Source organism: Taeniopygia guttata, chromosome Z (genome assembly GCF_048771995.1).
Source record: "Taeniopygia guttata chromosome Z, bTaeGut7.mat, whole genome shotgun sequence".
Classification (NCBI taxonomy): Eukaryota; Metazoa; Chordata; class Aves; order Passeriformes; family Estrildidae; genus Taeniopygia; species Taeniopygia guttata.
In genome coordinates this window covers 65,379,999-65,401,362 of record NC_133063.1, presented here as the reverse complement: position 1 = coordinate 65,401,362, position 21,364 = coordinate 65,379,999, and the positions used below count along the sequence as shown (strand labels likewise).

General features: G+C 38.7%; 2 protein-coding genes across 6 annotated transcripts in view; one reads left to right on the top strand and one right to left on the bottom strand.

Annotated features, from left to right (window-relative positions):
* The window catches only part of PDE8B (phosphodiesterase 8B), a 70,672-nt gene extending 65,032 nt beyond the window's left edge, over positions 1-5,640 (top strand). For 2 of the 4 annotated variants that reach the window (XM_032744244.3, XM_072922875.1), the window contains 3 exons: positions 1,253-1,420; positions 2,942-3,071; positions 3,601-3,867. In XM_032744244.3, coding sequence (XP_032600135.3) covers positions 1,253-1,420; positions 2,942-3,071; positions 3,601-3,716 — 414 coding nt within the window. In that variant the 3' untranslated portion in view covers positions 3,717-3,867. Of the gene's footprint in view, positions 1-1,252; positions 1,421-2,941; positions 3,072-3,600 lie in introns of all 4 variants that reach the window. The other 2 variants (XM_030257740.4, XM_030257741.4) reach the window with 2 other exon arrangements.
* Positions 5,641-8,134: 2,494 nt separating this feature from the next.
* The window catches only part of WDR41 (WD repeat domain 41), a 24,889-nt gene continuing 11,659 nt past the window's right edge, over positions 8,135-21,364 (bottom strand). The window contains exons 8-13 of one of the 2 annotated variants that reach the window (XM_030257807.4): positions 19,977-20,087; positions 18,528-18,712; positions 15,612-15,733; positions 14,530-14,618; positions 10,855-10,988; positions 8,135-9,059 (exon numbers count right to left, since the gene is read on the bottom strand). In XM_030257807.4, the coding sequence (XP_030113667.1) occupies positions 8,907-9,059; positions 10,855-10,988; positions 14,530-14,618; positions 15,612-15,733; positions 18,528-18,712; positions 19,977-20,087 (794 nt within the window). In that variant the 3' untranslated portion in view covers positions 8,135-8,906. The remainder of the gene's footprint in view (positions 9,060-10,854; positions 10,989-14,529; positions 14,619-15,611; positions 15,734-18,527; positions 18,713-19,976; positions 20,088-21,364) is intronic. The other variant, XM_072922876.1, reaches the window with a different exon arrangement.

The following is a 21,364-nucleotide window of genomic DNA, read 5'->3' as shown; positions in this document are numbered from 1 at the left end:
GCTGAACTTATCTCCCAATAAACATGAAGGACAGAACCACTTGCGCTACAGACTTCTTGTTTTCCCTCAGCATTAGGTTGTTCTGTTCTTTACTGTTAACTGTGGCTCCTTCTGGTTTTGGTCTTGAACAGCAGTTAAGATACAGGGTTAATTTGACAGCTCTTTGCTGGATACCCATGCTGAAAAATGGATTAACTGCTAAACATAAAGTTAGAAGACTAATTCCTGAATTGGCAAAAAACTTCCCCATAAGCCGTAAAGATATTAATTCAGTTATGGTGGCAAAAAATACTTACATTCAGTTTTTGACTCAAGAGCTGAATTTAGCAGTGAAGGGAGGCCAAAATCCCATAAATATATTATTTTGAGAATAGTATTAATGCCATGTGAGCAGAGGTGGAGGCCTTTCCTTACTCCATAATTTACCTGTGCCTTTCTAAACTGTTCAAGACCCAAAATATGATGCCACAGCAGACTGGGTACAACTACCTTGTCACCACCACCTGGTCTCCAAAGCAGTCAGTAAGACATTTGGTAGTTTACTGTCTGGCAAGCAGAGAATTTCTGTAGTAAGTCTGCTGCTCCTGTGACTTCCTACCGTTAATCTCAGAGATTATGTAAAATTTCACCCTCACTGGGAACTGAGATCAAAGATTATTCCATGCTGAAGGTTCAAAATCTGATACAAAGAAAGTAGTTCTTCTTGGAAACATTCTGAACTGAATGTTGGAGACCTGCTTTTCTGTGTGTAAAAGAAATACTTGTGCCAGTCAATTCAGCCCCCTGTGCCTGCCTCAGTTTTCTCATTTAGGAATAAAAATTTAACTCCAGAAACTCCATTAAGTGAAGCAGTCCCCTACCACCATCACCCCTACAATAAACATTCAGAAGTGAGGATTGTTTATGAGCTTACAGTTGATGGATGCATCCCCTATCATTGTCCTCTTCCAAGAGGGCCAGGCTGGGATGCAGAGAAGGTAACATTCTACCCAATAAAGAGTCTGTGGCACTTTATTTCACAAAATTTGATACTAATTTTGAGAATGACCACAACTGTAATATGTATTTAGGCTGTCATTAGTTACTCAGCAAGGCTCCAGTTCTCAGACATCATCTTCTTCTCCAATTTCCTGGTGCTCTGCATGAAAATGTAAGGCAGTAGACTGGGTGCCTGCTTAGTGCCTAAGACAATGATGCCCTCTGCTAGCAGGGAATGCTGCCACTGGCCCCTGTAACCAGCTCTCCTTTACAGAGAGAAGGCAGCAACAGCGAATGTACAGCCAACATAAAGAATTTTCCAGACAACCAGACATTGATCAAGCGCATGATGATTAAATGTGCAGATGTAGCAAATCCGTGTCGCCCCCTAGAGCTGTGTATCGAATGGGCAGGCAGGATTTCAGAGGAGTACTTTGCACAGGTATGTATATTTTTATGATTTAGCTATTATATTATATAAGGAAGTGCACATTGGCTGATCTGCTGTTCCACATAGGTGTGGAAGCAGATCCTGGTGTCATCAGAGTCCAGATATATGTTTTTAGTTTACAGTCAGAACTGGCCCTTCAATTTCATACAGAAGAATTCACTCAAAGTAATTAGCTAGTTTGCTTATCATGAACTTTGTACAGAAAGTTGGAAAGGAGGTTTTACATTTTCATTATCTGACCAAAACAATTTGATTAGTCCTACTCAATTTAACTGGCTGAAGTTCAAGAAGGTCAGCACTCTAGCTTCTTGTCCCAATACCTTCCCTGAAGACCAATGCCTCAGCTGAACTATTAGGATCGCCCTTTCTCATCTAAGATGGAACCTGAACTACTATCACCGTAGGCAGCATAGTAGTACAGGCATGTGGGCAGTGTAAATACTGGAAGCTCAGCTTTCTTTCTTTGCGTTAGTTTTTCTGACAGAAATGCAACCAGTTTCCTGAAACACTCTTTTAGCTCTTTAATTAACAACTGATAAAACCTTAGCTTTTATTTGCCAGTAATGGTGTGGAAATAATAGCTATGAGTGGAGAGGAAGAAAAGTAGGCCTGCCTACCCTTCATATTCAGGTCACACATATGATAATTACTACTGAAAGAAAATTGTAGCTACTACCTGAGACATGTCTGAATTTCATTTTAATCACAGTGAATAAATTTTGCAATGTCCCAAGAAAGATCAAAGATAACTTATATCTCCCTAGCAGTCAAGGTATCATAAACTAGTTGTAAATTACCCAAATTAAGCACTAGCCTGCTTGCAGCAATGTGAGATTCAGAGAGCTGTTCTCCTGCTTATTAACCTCTGCTAATTTTGCAGACTGCTCTGCTGCCAATTCCTGTTTTAAATGCAGCCTGTACTACTTAAAAGGGGATGTTTTTCCATATTACATTCTAAGAAACTGTTAAGGTGATCTGATCCTCCACCATAATGGGTGCAAAAAAACCAGGCCTCTTCCAGTTGGGAACAGAGTTAAAGGGCATACCTTTACTTCCATTCACCTTATAATCTAATACAAGCAGAGGAAGTAGCACCAGCAACAATCTCTTCTTACTTAAAAGACAAATGGTTTGTAATACTCACTACAGATGTGGGAAAATGAGAGATCAAACCTGTTCTCTGCTAAAGAACTCTGCAACCCCATTTTTCATATTTTTAGCTGGTGTACCCTAATCACCAGATTACAGCATTCTGTCCTGTTGGAGCTAAGTGTGATCACAAGACTGCAGAAACAGAGTATTTGTGAAAGGGAAGAGATGTTGGATTTCAGTCCATGTTCTAAAAAAAAAAAAAAAAAAAAAAACCACACATGAAACTAAGGCAGATCACCTCAGGGGTTCTAAGGCTTCTCTCAAATCTCCTATTGCAATTAATCTAATGTCTTAACCTCTGCTATTCCAGCACGAAAGTCAGCAAAGCTTGAGTTGCTAACTGGAGTTTTGTCTTCTTAGACTGATGAAGAGAAGAGACAGGGCCTGCCTGTTGTAATGCCAGTATTTGACAGAAACACCTGCAGCATCCCCAAGTCCCAGATTTCCTTCATTGATTATTTTATAACAGATATGTTCGATGCATGGGATGGTAAGTACTGATTTTTCTTTCTTGTTCTGACACAGAGATTCAGAGATTCCTACAGTCCAAAATGACTAATCTCAAGCTGGCTTTGCATCCAGTTTTTTCAGCGGCAGTACCCATATATAAGCAGTACAACAGAGGATATTGTTCAATCATGACACTGAAGCCTGTTTCATGGCACACAATGAAGCTGTGCACTTACCAGGCAATCTATGTAGAGAAGAAGTAATGGCTTAAAACTAAGCTTTTTTTAAATCTATGTGGTTTTTTTCATTTAGCACTGTAATTCTTCTGAGCTGCAGAAACTAAGACCACCCATGGCTGCACGTTAGCATAATTTAATGAAGGCACCATGCATTCAGAAAGAGATTTTCTTGAAAGAGAAAAACACATTAAAAAAATCTTTCCATTTTAGTATTACTTTAAGGAATTGGAAGAACAATAGAGAGTAGGAGAATGCCAATTTCAGATCAGACTGGGCTGTTCTTCTACCCATTCTATAAACATGGTAAAACTCTTTTTCCTATTCTTTCAGCATTTGCACATCTGCCTGTTTTGATGCAACACTTGGCTAATAACTACAAACACTGGAAAACACTGGATGATTTGAAGTGCAAGAGTCTCAGGCTCCCATCAGAAAACAACAACTGATACTCAGTCAAGAAAACAGACCTCTTGCTCTACCAGTTTCACTGTGAATCACTTAACAGAAACTCTTGGCTACAAAGGGGATTAATGTTGCTTTTCCAGTGAAATTAAGACTGCGTGACAAGAAGGAAATATTTTACTCATTTTTAAGCTTCTATGAATTCTACAGAAAAATGTTTTTAGAGGCTATATAAACCTCAGATGACTAAGTGCTCTTTGGAAATAATATTTTGTGGCAGAAAATGTATTTCTGAAACTAGTTTCTAATACTGAATATGCACTTCTTGAATCTTGTAGTTGATACAACTGTATTCACTAGTGCTTCACACAACTGTTTTTCAGAGAGAGGGGTAATCTAGTCACCAGGAGAGGAAGAATAGCCTAACAAATAAGGATAGAAACTTCCCACTCATCTAGCATAAATTTGTTCCAATTCTATCAATGTTCTTCAGCCCTATGAACCATACTTCTAAAGAGAACATGCACAGCAAAACAAGTAAATCTTAATAAATTGGATACATAAAAAACTCAAACATGACACCTTTTAAAACACCTTCCTATTACTCAGACTCTCTCAGAGCACCACCTGTTCTTTCTTTTCCACATAAAATCTTGGTAGTAGTCAATGTTCTCTAAAATTAATCATATAATACAGGAAAATAAGCACGTTCTGTCCAGGTAGTGCCATCCACATGGTTCTCTGCCATCTTGCAGATGTTATCACACAAGTTTTCACCAAATTTTACAAAGAAAACTATTGTGGCACTTGATCACCATACTCTTTTATTAAAATGGTGTTTGTAAACATGGCAATCACTTTTATTAAACTGATCTAAATTTTATGGCAAGTTCATTTATTGTGTTACTTCTACGATGAACTTATGACTTTTTAAAAAAAGTTGCCAGGCTATAATTTATAAAAGCATTATAATTTGTACTGCTTTATCCTCCTAATAAAATGCTGATTGGTTTTGTGATGTAAGAAGTACTTCAAAATATGTATATCAGTTGGAAATCAAACATAGTTCTTCATTAGTTCTAAGGCATGAAATTTATGCTAAGGCTTTCAAAGCACAAATGTGTATTTTTGTACATCTCATTTTAATCACACGCAGAACATGAGTTTAAATTTTAGACATATTCTCAGACTATTCAGTAAACAAATACTAGCAGAACTACTGATTTTTAACACTGTGCACTCCAGGCTACAAGCAAGACTGTCAAAGCTGAGGCTGCAGTTAAAGAAGCAGTCCACCTACCCTGTGCTGTATCAAAAATCAAACTGGGTAAAGGAAAAGGGGAAAAAAAAGTAAACAACATAGATTGCTATGGAAGAATAGTGACAATGCTGTTTACTGCAGGTAGCTTACATATGTGCCAACCTTTTTTGTATGTTTTGTACCAAGTTCTGAAACAAAAGGCAACATTCATAAAATATAAGTGCAGAAGAATGTATAGAAGCTATATTTTTGTTAGAATTGTAACAGATCCTTACTTCTGTCACAGCCGAGGCAGGTTGCTGTGTATTAAAATGCCACATCATGTGTATTTGAAGAATGGTGTTTCTGGTGAAGCATGGTTATTCATTCTTTCCTATGATATATGGCAACATTCTTCAGTGGGTTTTTATTCAGAGAAGTTGAACCTCTTTTTTAATACTGTATACTGTTTGCTTTTACCATTCCTTTATTCAGAACTGGTGGTCTTGGTGATTGTACCTTAACTATTCTGAACTGAACACTCATTGCAGCTTGCATTAGAGAAAAGAATTTCCTAAGATTTAAGCTTTGTTAACTTAATTTGTTAAATATAGCAACGCTGTAAAACATATCCATGTAAAACATTTAATTCATAATTTCTGTCACACAGAACAAAATGTCAACAGTGGAAGACATCAAAAAAATAAAGTTCTACTTGTGAACCAGAACTGTGGCCAATGCATTAATACAGAATCAATATAATTGTTGCAGGATCTTGTGTTTCTTCCCACAGTCAGACGAGAAGAAAGAAGAGAGACGAGAGACGAGAGAAGAGAGAGAAGAGAGAGAAGAGAGAGAAGAGAGAGGAGAGGAGAGAGAGGAGAGAGAGGAGAGAGAGGAGAGAGAGGAGAGAGAGGAGAGAGAGGAGAGAGAGGAGAGAGAGGAGAGAGAGGAGAGAGAGGAGAGAGAGGAAAGAGAGGAAAGAGAGGAAAGAGAGGAAAGAGAGGAAAGAGAGGAGAGAGAGGAGAGAGAGGAGAGAGAGGAGAGAGAGGAGAGAGAGGAGAGAGAGGAGAGAGAGGAGAGGAGAGAAGAGAGAGAGGAGAGAAGAGAGAGAAGAGAGAGAAGAGAGAGAAGAGAAAAACTGTGTGCATACAGGTCCTCTTTAGTAGCACAGATAAACCAGCACAGATTAATCATAATCTGCCTGTTTTGTCAGATCTCCTCAACTAGTCCAGTTTACTAACAGCTGTTTGTTTCATGCTGTTGTCAGTGCACAGATGTAAAATAGCCACCTCAGAGTTGTAAAAATATTAAGAGTAGGTCTGATATTTACTTCCATGATGTGAACATATGGAATTCAGTGTTACTGCAAGGTGGAAAAAAATTTAGGGCATCAGTTAGATGCAAAAACCCTCATCTGGTCACCAAAATTCTGCTCACTGCATCTCCCAACAGCAAGTGACAAACTCTCATTTAAGAAAGGAGTAGGATATATACCAATGTTCTCTGTTACACTCAAAGTTCATTTGTAAAACAAAGAACTCAGTACTTTTATGTCAACCATCTTTAAAAGAGGAGACCCTTGGGAGATCTACTGCCAAAGGAGTGTATCTGAGAATAATGGCAATTTTGGTAAATATAAATATTTATACATGCATGTAGGACTATTTAAAGCTGAATTATATCCCTGTAAAATGCACAGCGAGTTTTGTGACTAGAACTGTTCAGTTAAAAAGGTCTTTTTCTCTACCAGGAATTCACTTAAGAGCAGTCAAATAAAAAGGAAATAGCTGTTCTCATGCTATAAAAAGAGATAACAAAAAATACGACCTTCCTTCTCTCTAGTTATAACTGATGATAGCAGGAGGCTCTCCAAAACACCTAAGTTTCATAACCTTTCACTGTAAAGGTGCTGTAACAATGTGTACACACAAGCACTATATACAACCAAATAGTTATTTTGCAATTAAAACAAGGAAAAAGATCCAGAAAGACATTTTATCTCCCCAGCTCCTCCTGTGTAAACCAAAAATGCAACATCTGCTGAAGAAGACAAGCTGAAGCAATATAAGACTTAACATGCTTTCCTCTCAAGGTTAATACCATATACCCAAAGGTGTGTTATCCTCAGCTGCAATCCAAATGCCTTTCCTACATGAATCAACAGAACTGTCAGCCTTAGCAAAGAACATGCAGCTCAATCTTTAACGCTGATTTAACCTCCTTGAATTGAAAGGAGATGGTAATTTAACAATTCCTCCATCTGTTTTGTGGTTTTGAAATATGTTATTTTGAGCTCTATAATCAAGTAAGATTAGCTGTACAACCTTACTAAGCTAGAAAAAATTACAAGTCAAAAATCTTACTGCCCCTCTGCCCTGCATTCCAGGAAGATTACGGTCTCATAATAAGACTCAAGAGACAAAGGTGGTACCACTCTCCTTCTAAGCGGTGGGAGAAAGGAAAGTGCCCATGGTTGCTGGGGGAAGCAAGTCTGTAAGGCTCTTTGGTTTCTTCTAGGAAGCTAGGAGCTTTCTCCTTTTGCTTCTGCTCTTGCAAGAATCTGCTTAGCCCTTTGTTTTAATCGCACTTACTGCTGCCACTGTATCTGAAGTCTGGAATTACAGCCATGTATTTTCCTGTACTGAAAACAATTCTCATTTATTCAAAGGGAAGAGATGACACTGAAAAGTTGCACAAGACTTATTCCTACACCATTTAAGAGCTGTATCTTCTGAGTAGACCTGAGGACAGTAGCACCCTCTTCTACACAGTTTTACAACCACTAAGTTCCCAAACTTTCCCTTTTCCCTAGCTCTTCTTTGTTCAAATGCTTATGTACCACTCATTATCTTGTCCTCCCTCATGCTTTCTTTGTATCAGAGCTGCATTTAACTTTGCTTCATTTTTTGTTGTTTTTTTTTTCTGGGGGGGAAGGGATTATTTGCTTGTTTGTCTGTTGATTAGTTTTTGCTTTTGTGTTTTGAGCTTTATGTTTTATTTTGCATTTCTTTCCCTACTCCTGTTTATCTGCTGCTATCACAGACTCTTAGTACCTCTGTACTTAGCTACTTATTTTTTTAACCCTGAAATACTCTTTATCCTTACAAACTTGGTGCAGATTTCTCAGAAGTCAGAGTTCAGTTGAGAATTTAGTATTCATATGGCAAAACACAGAATATCAACTCCTACTGTTTAAGAAAGAATTTTACATTCTGAAAATTCATGGTAAGGCAAATGCTTTTTATTAGATACAAATTAATTTGATGAATGCACTATGGAAAGACCAAGCTAAACTAATCACATTGCATGCTAAACTTGGTAATGGTGTAATAGTAATGCTGTATAAACTCCAGTAATGTAGACTAATCCAAGTAAAATTGCAGCTACTACTAGTAAACAGTTTCTATGTACCTCAGTTTGACAAAAATCAGAACCTGACAAACTGGCATTACCTACTTTTTTCCTTTTTCTTACCATTTGTCCAGGATATTAACTTCAAATGCAAAATTTCTATTTGAGAATGCTTTCTTTCAGGGCTTTCTGTATACATACAAATCTGAGGCATCAATGAGCAAAGTTCAGCTTCTAGAAATAAATTAGATAGAGCAGAAAGCTGCAGATTTCTTCCCATGCCTTCTTCCTGCACATAGTACCGTGGATGCCCTCAACTGCTTTAATTATGATATATCTAACGTATTTCACAATTCTTAATTTTGACATTCACCCATGATAATTTTAAACATTTGGAATAATATTAGAAACTATTTAATGAGTCATCATTACCTTCAGTCTTTCAAGAGAACACCATTTCTGCTGACGGAGCATAACAAAATTCAAAATCCTCCTTTTGAGAAGAGTAGCAACTAAAAGAATTTCCAGTACAACACATGACATTAAGTGTAAGCCCTACTAGTAGTCAGATTCCCAGATTCTTTACACTCATGTTTACAACACATCCATTTTACATATATACAGCCTGTATCCAAACAATTTAAAGTTTGAGTTGCAAATCACCATTTTGTGCCAATTTTTGAAATAGTGTTAAACTGCGGAGGCTAGATTCTCGTTCACCATCCTTCCACAAAATAATGAGGTGGTCAGCAGAGCATGTAGCCAATCCCAGTTCACCAAAATACAGGAACATCTGCAACAAAACAACTATTATTACCATGATGCTTGCACAAGATGGTTAACTTGTTTAATTATTTAGTGCACAGCTGGACTAAACAAACATATGTCTGAAATGGCTCTGCTTATAAATAGGAATACAAAATTACATACTGTATGTTAGAGATGCCATAAAATTGCTACACAAAAACGAACTCTTTAGTCATTTCATACTGAAAGATCTCAGTTCTAAAAAAAGCAGTGAAGCCTTACAGATAAGGAAGTTAAAGGACAGAATTCTGAAGAAGCTTGTTTCAAGTAAGCAGTACAAGAGTGAATTACTCGCATGAACTCTGATCTGGTTTCTTGGGAACAGAACATTATCCCCCCTGCAACACAGCAGAGTACTAGCAGCAGACCTGGAAAGACCAAACAGCTGTGACAGACACAGGCCTAGTCACACAGAGGAACTCAAAAAAGCAAGAAACACAATACTGAAGGGAAGTACAGCACCAGTGGAAGGGTTTTGCAAGACCAATGGAGCTGACTAATCATGAGTTAAACCCATGACTTCTGAGATCTTCACAAGACTGCCTAAAATTAACTACTAACTGCAGCTCAACATGACAGTCAATGGAACCAGTGATGTCACTATGGCATGCTCACAATGCCCTAATTCTTCAGTTTGTTAAAGGGATCTGTCTGGAGGAAGCATTCAGGCCAAAGCCTACCTGCCCTGGGAACGGTCACTTAATAGCTACAGGGTTCCAGTAGACATAGTCTGCCAAGTCTTTATCTTGGCCATCACATCTCATCACTACTCCACATTTTCTTTCTCAACTGCTCCCATCTTCCCAGAGTTTAAAAAACCCCAAATTTTTCCATATGTAGAACATTGCAGGAAATCACATCCACCATCATCTCCATTACTCCTTTGCTCTGCATCTCAGACAAGACACAACATTTGCCTCTCACCTGCTTTGTGTCTCTTGCTGAATTACACACTATGCCCTCTTGCTAGATAGCAACCTTCCAAGTGGATAAGACCCTCTCCAACAGTTTTTCAAAAGACAGATGGCAGAAAGGGAAAGAGAGCTTTGAAGAAATCCCTTTAGCAGAAAGGTTCACCTTAGCTATTAAAGAAAAGCTTTTAGGTTTTAGCAACAGTAGTCTGAAATCCAATCTGTCTCATGAATGCTTGGGAGCAAAGCTACTCCAGAACCACACCATCCCCTTCTAGCTGTTCTTCCCCCTGCTCCTGCCAAGAATGTATGTAGAAGTCCACTGTAACAAAGTGCTTTGTTGCTCCAATACGTTGTGACAGAAAAGTGTGGAGGGAAAATGCCATTTAAAACAAACACACACTATTTTAGGCAGACAGAAGCATGGAATATTACTGGTTGTACTGCTTAAGTTAAAAAAAGACCTCCTTAATGCTCACAGCACAGAGGGCTAGGCAATTACTCTGCGTGTTTTGGTTTGCGTATTTTTTTTGTAGGAGCCCTTCTTTAGATTGTAAACTTAAGATGAAATCTGGGTCATGTACCTGGTTCCCAGCTGTATTGTCTGCAGTCTCTAAATGAAGCCAAATACTTTGTCAGATTATCTCTAACATTTATGTGCAAACACAGTCATCAGCCATCAGTGAGCAAGTTGTCATTAGAAGATTAAGTCAGTGTGTATTACTGTTTTCACAATGCACTAAAGATACCACAAAATGTGCTCCTAGCCTCCAGAGCCCAACAGTCAAAAGTTACAGTTCAAAAAACACTGTCAAATTTATGTTACTTACTAACATTCACTTTTTCTCACTCTTACTAAAGCTGACCTACCTGCACAGCTGATGAATGACCAATCAAATCACCAACCAGCTCCAAGAAATACACAGGTGTATTCTCCTGCATCTTCTTAGCAGCTTGGTTTGCCTGCTTGTTTGCCCTTCCAAATCCCCACATGTTGAAAAACCCTGAGAGGGGAAAAAAATCTCTTATTTTAACAAAAATCACAAATACCATTTATTTCTTCCAGCTAAAGAGAGAATTACAAAAGCCACATAAAATCTAAAAGCAGGACTCACTGTGTGGCAAAGACAGAAGCACTGTACTGTGCAGCCCTTTAGCATCTTATTATTATAATAATTCTAATCAAGATTATTCATCTTGAGGGAAGAATGAAACAAAGCTACTTGTCCCACTTCATGTAATTTGGAAAACATGCTGAATTATACACCTGGATGAGGCAATACACAGATTTAGGAACAAATACAAAGACTTCCTAAAAGAATGAACTGAACAGCAAAAGTAGATGCAGGACAAGTTAGTGCGGGTGTTTATCTTTGCTCTGCCCTCCCAAATTGTGACTTGTGCAAAGAGCACAAAAATGAGGCGCCAGTCTCTCTTCTGTATGTTCTGCACTACAGCATCTAAGTGCCAGTCCATTGCCTCCTTCCTTCAGCAAAAAACTATCAGCAAATGTGGAGTGTAAAGATAGTACTCCACATGTTCCATTTAGACTGCACAAAAGTACACAGCCACAGCCCCCAGAACTGTGTAACAGCACTGAAAGTAAGAAGTCTGGGTTCTGTTGACAATGCAATTCAGACTTTATTCCCAATCCTTCTTTCAGCGCTATCAGCACATAAAACTAGAATTGTGCTAAACTTGGTGCAAGGGAGATAACTGGTGAGATGAACAGCTTCTCAGTGGATCCCTAGAATTAAAATAGTGCAAATCAACAGCAATATCTCCCTAAGGTTTTTTCCAGACATCTTGATTCACAGAATGTATAAATTTCTAATGTGAAACCAAATACCACTTGTCACTATTCAAATCAGCCTGTCATGAGCAATGCTGAAGACAGAATAGTCCTGAAAAAGTGTTTCTAAATCAACCCAGGCAGCAAAAATACATTTTCAAAAGTTACCAACAAGAGATGAATAGCTAGGTAAACAAGATACACCAGGAAAATTACTCACACCTTGAATAAAAAAAATTCCTACGGAAAAGCAACAATCTGTTGCTGTTCCCAGTCCTTGATACAAATTGTATTGTCCCGAGCACTTGCTGAAGAGCACAACTGCCAGTGTGCAGGGGAGCTTGGTCAAAGAGTAGCAAGTACTACAAAGGAACTGTCATTACTCAAGCATAAGCATGAAATACACAAGAGATGGAAGCAGGGTCAGGCCATTTGAAATTAATATAGAGAGGCTGTAAGAGTAAATAAAAATGAGACAAGGAAGGTCAAGACCCATCTGGAATTACAACTGGTCAAAGGTGTCAAAGACAACAAGAAGGGCTTCCTCAAATACATCAAGAACAAAATGAAAACTAAGGATAATGTGGACTTGTTACTAAATGGAGGGAGGGACTCTGTAGACCAGAATGCAGAGAAGTCAGGTACTGCACTTCGCTTCTGTCTTCAGTGATAAGACCAGCCCTCAGTATTCTCTGATCCAGCAGACCGGGGTAATGCTGGAAGAAGACTTTCCTGTGATCAAGGAGGATTAGGTTAGAACCCATCTAGGCAAACATGACGTTCACAAGTCCATGGGCCCTGAGTGGATGCATCCATGAGTGCTTAGAGAGCTGGTGGACACCATTGCAAGGTTGCTCATGATCATCTTTAAGAGGTCATGGAGATCAGGAGAGGTGCTGAGGATGAGAAGAAAGCAAATGTCACCCTGGTTTTCCAAAGGGGCAAGAAGGAGGATCTAGGAAACTACCAGCCAGTCAGCCACACCTCAATCCCTGAGAAAGTAACAGAACATTTCATTCTGGAGACCATCTCTGTTTACAAGGATGACAAGATGATGATCAGGAATAGGCAGCATGGGTTCAATAAAGGTAAGTCATGTTTGACCAACCTAACTACATTCTACAATGAAACAACTACTTGGATGGATGAGGGGAAAGTAGTCTATTGTCTAGGGGAAAGTAGTGCATATTGTCTACTTAACTTCAGCAGGGATCTCAACACTGTATCCCACAACATCCTCATAGACATACTCAGGGATGTGGGCTGGATGAGTAGACAGTGAGGTGGATCAAGAACTGGCTGAACAACAGATCCCAGTGGGCCAAAATCAGTGGCACAGTTGGAGCCCTGTCACTGGTGGGGTACTCCAAGGTTCAATACTGGGCCCAGAACTGTTTAACTTGTTAATGAAGGTGGAATGTGCCTCCTCAGCAAATTAACTGAGAACGCAAAGCTGGGAGGAATGGCCTACACTCTGGAGTGCTGTGCAGCCCTTCAGAAGGACCTCACCAGTTTGGAGAGATGGGCAGAGAAAACCATCTAAAAGTCAAGAAAGGGTCCTGCATCTGGGGAGAACAGCCTCAGGCACCTGGGGCTGACCTGCTGGGGAGCAGCTCTGCAGAGAAGGACCTGGGGGTCCTGGTGCCCATGAGCCAGCAGCATGACCAAGAATGCCAATGGTATCCTGGGGTGCATTAGGAAGAACATTACCAGCAGGTGATGGAAGGTGATCCTGCCCCTGTATGCAGCCCTAGCAAGGTCTCCCCTGGAGAGTGTCCAGTTCTGGACTCCTCAGAACAAGCAAGCAGGTCAGGCAGAACGCAGCAAAAATTATGAGAGGACTGGAGCTGGACAGGCTGAGGAGAGTGGGCCTGATCAGCTTTGAGAGGGGACCTCATCAATTTCTATCAGTATCTGAAGGGAGGTTTCAAAACAATGGACCAGACTCTTCTCAGAGGCACTGAGTAGTAGGACAAGAGGCAATGGGCAGACACTGATGCACAGGAAGTTCCACCTGAATAAGAGGACGAACTTCTTTACTGTGTGGGTGACTGAACACCAGAACAGGTTGCCCAGAGGTTGTGTAGTCTCCCTCACTGGGAATACTCTAGAACCATGTGGACACAATCCTGTGCCATGTGCTTCATGTGCTCCTGTTTGAGCAGGGTGGTTATACCACATGACTCAGTGTAGAATCTTGAAAGATAGTCTTTCCCCAAGTCTATACTTGGGGAAAATGCTCCCTGTAACATAATCAACTAGCTCTGAGGACTGCAGTGCACAGAGGCAGTATGTGAGCTTGGATACAGCTTCAAACCAAGTCCCAATATAATTCCAAGTTCAAAGAGGAGATGTGGAAAACTTCTTCTTTGCTGCCAGCTGCTTATCTGCAGCTTTTGTCACAAAATCCTGCAGTTACTTATTCTTGTATGGTAAAGAATTCAGTACTGTTTGGGACAAGGAGGAAAGGATCAAGGTTTGTCAGGTGTTTTTTTTTTTAACCGGCTCATACAACTGTAAACTGTAAGTAAGCTTTATGGCACAGCATTGCTTCAGCTGGACCTTTTAGCATCCCATATCAGATCTTGGAGGACTTGAACACACACACTCTCTTCAGTTTCCCTCCCGCACCTGTAATCAGTTGTTTAAACAAAAGACATTATCTCTCTTTAAAAAACCTGAAAGCTTCTCTATTCCTGTATGGTGAATACTGGATTTTTAAATGTTCCTTTCACTCCCCACTACTAGCAAACCTGTTGGAACTGGTTCAGCTGGCAGCTGCTGCTTTTCTCTGAGTTCCCAAATGCGCACACTGCCATCTTCTGAACAGGAGATCAGCTGCCTGTAAAAACAGTTGATAAGCAACACTGTCATGGACACTTACCTGTGCAAATCATCTTGTGATGTTTCTATGAAAGACAGTAAGTGCCTCAGGTTCCACACAAGTTTATTAGAACTCCTAAATGTAGCAGGGTGTACAGATGTTCCACAGAAAACAAATTTCATTAGTAGCAGAAGTATAATAGATGTTTAGAATAAGTGGGAAAATAAACATTTTCAGCTCCATATTAAAAGCATACAGCTATGTAACCCAAAACACAACCAGTCTAGGCTCTGCAAACACAGTTCCTCTAACTGGTTTCTGTAAGTTTACGTTCATTAAGCAAAATCCTATTTTTTCTTACAGAAAAATAATGAAAGGAAATGTACTCTGTTTCATTACATTTAGAACAGCTTAGAACACATGCATTTACAAGACCAAGACCTCAGATTTTATCTTCTGGAAGATTTTTCCCCATTGAACAAGAACATAACAGGATATAATACTATTATCTATAGTATATTAGAGCATATACATATATATGAAGCAACTTGTCCAAATTGTCTGTCAAAACAAATTCCAGCTAGAAATTCTGCACTAAGAAACATAAACTGCAAGTTATTAATTTTTGTTAAAACATTTCAAGTGTTACAAAATATTTAATGAAAAATATATTCTGAATATGCTATATACCTTTGCCTTCCAGAAGTAAAATGCCATTAAGCTATATTGTCACAATACAGAAAAAAGTGCTTCATCAAATCTGATTTTGAAAACAGTCGAGATATTTTCAGCCTGTGTACCAGTAATACTGGAATATAGGTTTTCCCATTGAATTACAATGACAAATTTTCCAAAATCAGATCAACAAGCTCTACCTAATAAAAGCAGCTCAAACTGAAAATCAAGTCCCTGCCCTGGAAATCCAATGTAGCTTTGCAGTCTGGCGCTAGCCACCCTTCCAAATTTTGCTTTTCTTTATTGGATTAAAAAAATGTACTATGTTTTCTGTACCTGTTTGGAAGCTTCTCAATGTGCAGCACAGAGGAGTCATGAGCAGTTCTCTGGCAGGCAATCACACGCTTCATTTGGAGATTATATACGTATATGCCTTTCCCAACAGCAGCAAAAACACACTGGAAAGAAAATTCAATAGAGCAACTTACAGAAACAGATACTGAAAGATCACCTTGCATATAATGGATTTCCCATAATACTATGACCTAGCTTGTTTCCGCCCTCATGTTACTGCTTTACCCCAAACTTATGAAATTAGCAAATTATAAAAAGAGATGGATTTTTTAAAAGTAAATGGGGGATATAATGTTATATTCTAAGCAGTAATTTTAAGACTGTCTTTTTATCCTGTTCCTCACAGTCTAAGCAGAAACCAAGGATACTAACCAATTAATACATTTCTGTAATTAAATGCTTACGTTCTTACAGTAAAATAATGTCCCATGTTTTGAAAAACTCTTGTTTTATCAAGAAAAACTAAGGTTTATTCTTAGCTGAAGATAAAGACAGATAAAGAGACCTTGCTCAAGCATTTGAGTTCTACTTAATTCAGAAATGGAACTCTCTCATAGTAAAGTATTACACAATACTGCATCTTGCATCCAATACTCTTCTTCAAAAGACTGCAGGCATTCTATCTCATAACCATCATGACGCAAAGACACCAGAAACAGATCCTTGGACCTGGACTGCTTCACATCTTTTGATGAACTTAAAGAGGACAAGTGTACAATCCTGTGTATGTACACATGATTAATATTCAGCACGAGAAGAGTGCAAAATGTTTCCATTCAGTAAATGTTTGCGGTTTTGAACATGCCTTGTTTAGCTGATGGTGCTCTGGAACACTTCCCTAGACAGCAGCCAGCTTCCATTTACACAACCCAAACATTATTATCTCATACACAATTCACACTACACATCTGTCAACATTCTGTACAACTTGTAACCTAGGGTCTTTTGACTAAAGTTTCCTATATATATTCATCAATGTTTTGACATTGTTCAAAACTCTCTGTTCAGGTTTTTATTCTTTGTTTTTCTCTTATGTGTATCTGTTGTGGGAGCACTGAAACTGAAAAGATTTCTGATACCACCATTACCAAATCAAGACAAAAAAACAAACCACTGAGTCTATTATCCTGGTTTTGCATAAGGTTCAAATTCAATGGCCTTCCACATAACTCTTCCACCTTAAGCCATACAATCTTAGAGCTTTGCAGAAGATGCTCTTCATTGAGCATTCTTCTTTTTTCACAAGCCCTGGCAAAATCCTGGTCCTCTCAAAATCCAAGAAAATAAAACATAAGAAGCATAAATTGTACAGTTCTATTAACAGGCAAGCTAAACACACATATACCAGGACAGCAGATACACTCCTTAACACTGTTTCCTAGTTTTGAAAACCTTTACCATTCCATTTGTTTCTGAATCATGTTTTGCCTACAAGCCCAGTGTCAAACTAGACAAGCATATCTTCTCCAACTACCTGACTACCAAGTCTGGAAAGCAGAGAAAACATATATTTTACACTTATTTATATTTTACCTATTTTTTTAACATGAAGAGCAGTGTTCTGCTTTGAGGTAGCACATAACAAAATAATATCTTAGACAAATACATTTCTGCACCACCCTGCAAGCTCCTTAAGAAGCTTCACAATACAGACAGCACTACCTTAAATGCACCTTCTATTTTGGCGCATTTGAGAACACTAGATCCACCTGTTCTTCCCATAATTCAAAACTCTCACAATGAAAAAAAAGAAAATCACAGCAATTTATTTAGTTTAGTTCTGTGCATGGAAGAAAGCCTTCAGCAGCCCCTGATTCCACACTGAATGTTTTGACAACTTCTGTCCTTCCTCAAATTCTTACCTACTCCCTTAAAACACATAATATGTAGCCTTCAAGCATGGAATCAGTGTTTTGAAGCCAAATTACAGAACTATCCTAAATAAAATTAACTTTTGGCGCATTGATAACAAAACCACTGGAAATCTCATCTTTGAAGGCAACTACATCTTTTTTAGCCCCCCAGATCCCACAGTATTTCTCTCTCCAGGGTTTTAGGAAAGTTCTAATTCAGAAAGAGGCAAATGCATCAGGCAACTATTTGGTCCTTACCCTATATTCAGGCTTTTCCACAGCTTTTATTTTGTTACAGCTTATATATTTGAATCCATTTCCAAGAATCTCTTCTTAAACATTCTCAATAACTGACCTACATTCCCCAAACAAAATCCCACTGTACATCAACAATCTTTTATTTTGCCACATTTAATTTAATATTGATAACATTTCACAAAATTAAATATCAACCTAAATATTTTTAGTGTTTGTTGCATGATAACTGAGTTATAACTAAGTATTCTGACCAAGAACCTATCTCTGAAGCATGACTATAGTAGACTGGCTCTTGGAAACATATTTGAGTATACAATTCTGTATAGTCCACCTGAACAGAAAGAGCAATACTGATTTACTATTTAAGCATAGACATATGCCTGCTCTTAAATAGTACCCCATAGTATTCTCACAGTAACCTCAGCTATATCTGCTCAAACAGGTGACTACTGGGAAAACTCTATTTCCAGAAGCTGGAATACAAAAGATGCATGCCATTAAAACACACACCCACATTTATTTTTCTCTAGTGGTACTATAAACAAGTAATAAACCTTTGTTAGTCAAAAAGAAATGCTGTTCTTACAATCCATTATGTTAGTTTCCACACCATCAACATATTAAACCCTTCATACAGGTCAACAGCCAATATTTTATATAAAATAGCTGTGCATATTTAAAAGAAGCTTCTCATATTACAACAAGGAAACTGAAAATATAAACCACTTAGTATTCAGTGGTAAGACCACCCTAGCTTACTTAAGAAATTTACTCTGAAGCTTTTTACCTCCTCGTCAGATGTTAAGTGTTGAACTGAAGATTCATGTGGGCTTTGGGATAACTTTATTTCTGTTTGTACATCTGGATGGACAGAGGAGTCCCAGAAGTTGCACTCAGATGCCTGCTTTGTCCAGTCAAGTGCATCCCAAACTATTAACTCACCTATGTAAGAACCTGTCACAAAAGTCAAATCTGAAGGCAAAAAAAACACACATAGAAATCTCATATTAAAAAAATAAATTTCACACAAAACTACAACCCTAGAAAGGGGAGACAGCCCATTTATGTGTATAGCTATGTAGAATGTGCGGTGTATAACTGACTGGACAAAAATATCTCTCTTTGAGTAAATACTCATCTAATTACCTGATATAGCTCAGACAAGCTCTCACGTAAAATTAGAATTAGGAAGGAGAACATTCACTGGCCACAGTGCATGGCACAGAGTTGCAAAGGCAAGGAACACCACCGGAAGTGTGTACAAATATCTGAACTTCATTTCTACATACAAAGCTTTTCTATTCCTTGGAGAAGCAGGTGTACAGACATCCCCCACACACAACAAAGTATGTTTTTGCCATAAATAGAAATACTAATCACAAATTAAATGAATGAGTTAATGACAATATTGAAGTAGTGGCTGATGACTTTATCACACGTGGAAAGGAACTTCTACAACAGTATTTAATGCAGGTAGCATCTCGTCTTTTGAAGCCAAACACTGCTTGCCTTTCATAATCAAAAAGGAGAAAATAATGGCAACAGTTAAGCTCAGAAACATGTACCATAGAATCCAAGTTTTCTTTTTTTCAGCCTCTTGTTACCTCTGTAACACAGCACCTTTGTGCCAGGCAGACCCAAGGATTAATACACACTTTCTACCCCAGCAGTAATACATTTTTCTGGCTGTGGGGTGCTCCATAAAAAAAAAAACAAAAAAAACACAGGAACAAAAGAGTACAAAGAGCTGATATTTGCATCAGAGCAGACAGAATTTCAGGTATTAGTTCAGTATTACCCTTATGAGCAGCATAGATCAGATCAGCTTCCAGACCTTCTCTACAGAGGACCTATATGCAAACTTGAAATCTCCAGTTACTTTAGGACTACAACTGCAAGAGCCATGGCATCGCGTATCTCATTTTAAGAATAAGAAAGAACAAGACAAAAAAAGTAGCATTTTTAACTTTCACAACAGAAAGACCAAGAGTTCCATTTCCATCAATGACATGAACACTTCTACATTACAATTCGCCTGGTTTCATTTCATTATAAACCCATAAGCAAAACAATTATATTTTGTCATAAATATATACCTTTGCAGCTACACAAAAAGGTACATCCATTGGTTACTAAGTTTTACTCCAGTTAAAACTTTGGTTCAAATAAAAAATCCATAGGTGAAATATCCCATTGGTAACTAACAAAACCAGTAACATTATAAAATTATTCTTACCATTAACACTGACTAATGATGAAATGTTATCCTGATGGTCAACAAGGCGCTTTACTTCAAGGATATTCCAAACTTCAGACCCATTGTTAGAAGGACTCAACCTAAAAATTACTTCAAAGATAGCAAAATTGTCAAAATAAATTTTTTCATTTGGAATAAGATGGAGCTATGCCTAAATAAAACAACATTTTCAGAGATACAAATTAAGCATTTTAAGTCAGACCATGTAAGAGCCACTTATGATCACTCATAACATCAAGACACAGGAAGCACTTACTTCAGTGCTACCATTAAGGCCTCTTAACCACAGCAAATATAGGATAAAACACTTCAGCCTAGTAACTTTCAAATTCAGAAAACTGATCAACACCAGAAGTAAAAAATATCAGACTTTATGGATATGTTACTAAAAGTGAAATATGTTTCTTCAGGACTCATCTGTCTGAAATATTAATATTCAAAAACAATGCAATATCCTCTAGTATGGCAACCAATATAGTCAGAAATTAAGACTTTATTTTAATCAGGCTTGGAATTTCTTTTCTATCTCAAGGGTACTACAAAAGCTACTCATTATAGCTTTGGATAGTTAGAGATCTTCAATAGCTCATACTTCAGATCCCAGGATAAGGAGTCTCTAGAGAATCTGAGTATCTGACAGCTCAGATAAGCAATTCCAGACCTTCTCCAGAAGAACAAATGTCAACTGCTGCAATCAGATCTGTGGACAGGTCAGGTGGCACTAACACTGAGGGAGCTGATGGAAGAGCTCACCAAGCTAATCTCCATCATTTATCATCAGTCAGGAAGGTTCCAGTCAAATAGAGGCTGGCCAATGTGATGTCCATCTACACAACTGGTTGTAGGAAGGACTGAGGGAACCACAGGCCTGTCAGCCTAACCCCAGTGCCAGGGAAAGTGATGAAACAAATTATCTTGAGTGTGATCACACAGCGCGCACAGGACAACCGGGGAATCGGGCTCAGACAGTGTCAGTTTAAGAAAGACAGGTCCTGCTTGACCAACATGAGCCAGTGGGTGCCAAGGTGGCTAAGGCCAGTGGCATCCTGGCCTGTGTCAGCAACAGTGTGGCCAGCAGGACCAGGGCAGTGTTTGTCCCCTTGTACTCCATACTGGTGAGGCCACAACAGCCACTTGAGGTGACACCTCCAGTTCTGTGTTCAGTTCTGGGTCCCTTATGACAAGAAAGATACTGAGGTGCTGGAATTGTCCAAAGAACACCAACAAAGTTGGTGAAGGGTCTGGAATACAAGTCTTATGAGAAGAGAGCGTGGGTAGTTCAGCATGGAGTAAAGGGAGACTTTATCACTTCCTACACCTACGTGAGAAGAGGTCATGGCAAAATGGGCATTGGCCTCTTCTCACAG